The following is a 663-nucleotide window of genomic DNA, read 5'->3' as shown; positions in this document are numbered from 1 at the left end:
GGGGGGGGGGGGGGGGGGGGGGGGGGGGGGGCTATTTAGCTTTAGTCACACAGGGTTTAAGAATTGATAACAACTTTAATTGTGTAAACTAATTAGGAAATATAAGCTGGCCTTTGCACAAGAGTAAATTATCTGATCAAATGCTTCTTGTGATTTTATGTGAAGTCTGCCAGTTCTGATTATTAGTTTTACCTTTTGGCAATATAGGCCTACTTCATATTTGTGCAAATAACCAGAACTTTACTTAATAACTATTATGTCAAGGGTTGTTCTTTCATAATATTTAAGGTGTCTTTATGAGTTTTGGGGCGATGACTTTTAAATGGGACTGGTGTCATCTTTTGCAACAAGTAGTTTGCAGATCTTTTCTGAAAGGACGCTTGTTGTTTTTCACACATTAGGCTATAAACTACATTGTGCTCATGATGCTGATCATGAAAATAAATGCTCTCGATGCTAACGAGCCTGAGCGCAGCTGATGAAAAGAACTGTTGAGAAGGTAATGTAAATAGATCAGCTGGGTTTACTGTACCTTTGCGCCGCTACGTTCGCATCCACAACGCCGACATTACGCACCCAAGACCGGACTGGATCCATCTCTTCAAGACTTCGCTCTTTTAATCCGCTCACTTCTCTTATCAGATGCTCCTGGATCCCGAACAT

The 663-nt window shown here is 41.3% G+C and overlaps 1 protein-coding gene across 2 annotated transcripts in view; it reads right to left on the bottom strand.

Annotated features, from left to right (window-relative positions):
• The window catches only part of ebf2 (EBF transcription factor 2), a 30078-nt gene extending 29415 nt beyond the window's left edge, over positions 1 to 663 (bottom strand). For both annotated transcript variants that reach the window (XM_046033884.1, XM_046033883.1), the window contains exon 1: positions 533 to 663. In XM_046033884.1, coding sequence (XP_045889840.1) covers positions 533 to 663 — 131 coding nt within the window. The remainder of the gene's footprint in view (positions 1 to 532) is intronic.

This window comes from Micropterus dolomieu, linkage group LG21, assembly GCF_021292245.1.
Source record: "Micropterus dolomieu isolate WLL.071019.BEF.003 ecotype Adirondacks linkage group LG21, ASM2129224v1, whole genome shotgun sequence".
NCBI classification, from domain to species: Eukaryota; Metazoa; Chordata; class Actinopteri; order Centrarchiformes; family Centrarchidae; genus Micropterus; species Micropterus dolomieu.
This window is presented reverse-complemented; position numbering and strand designations above follow the sequence as displayed.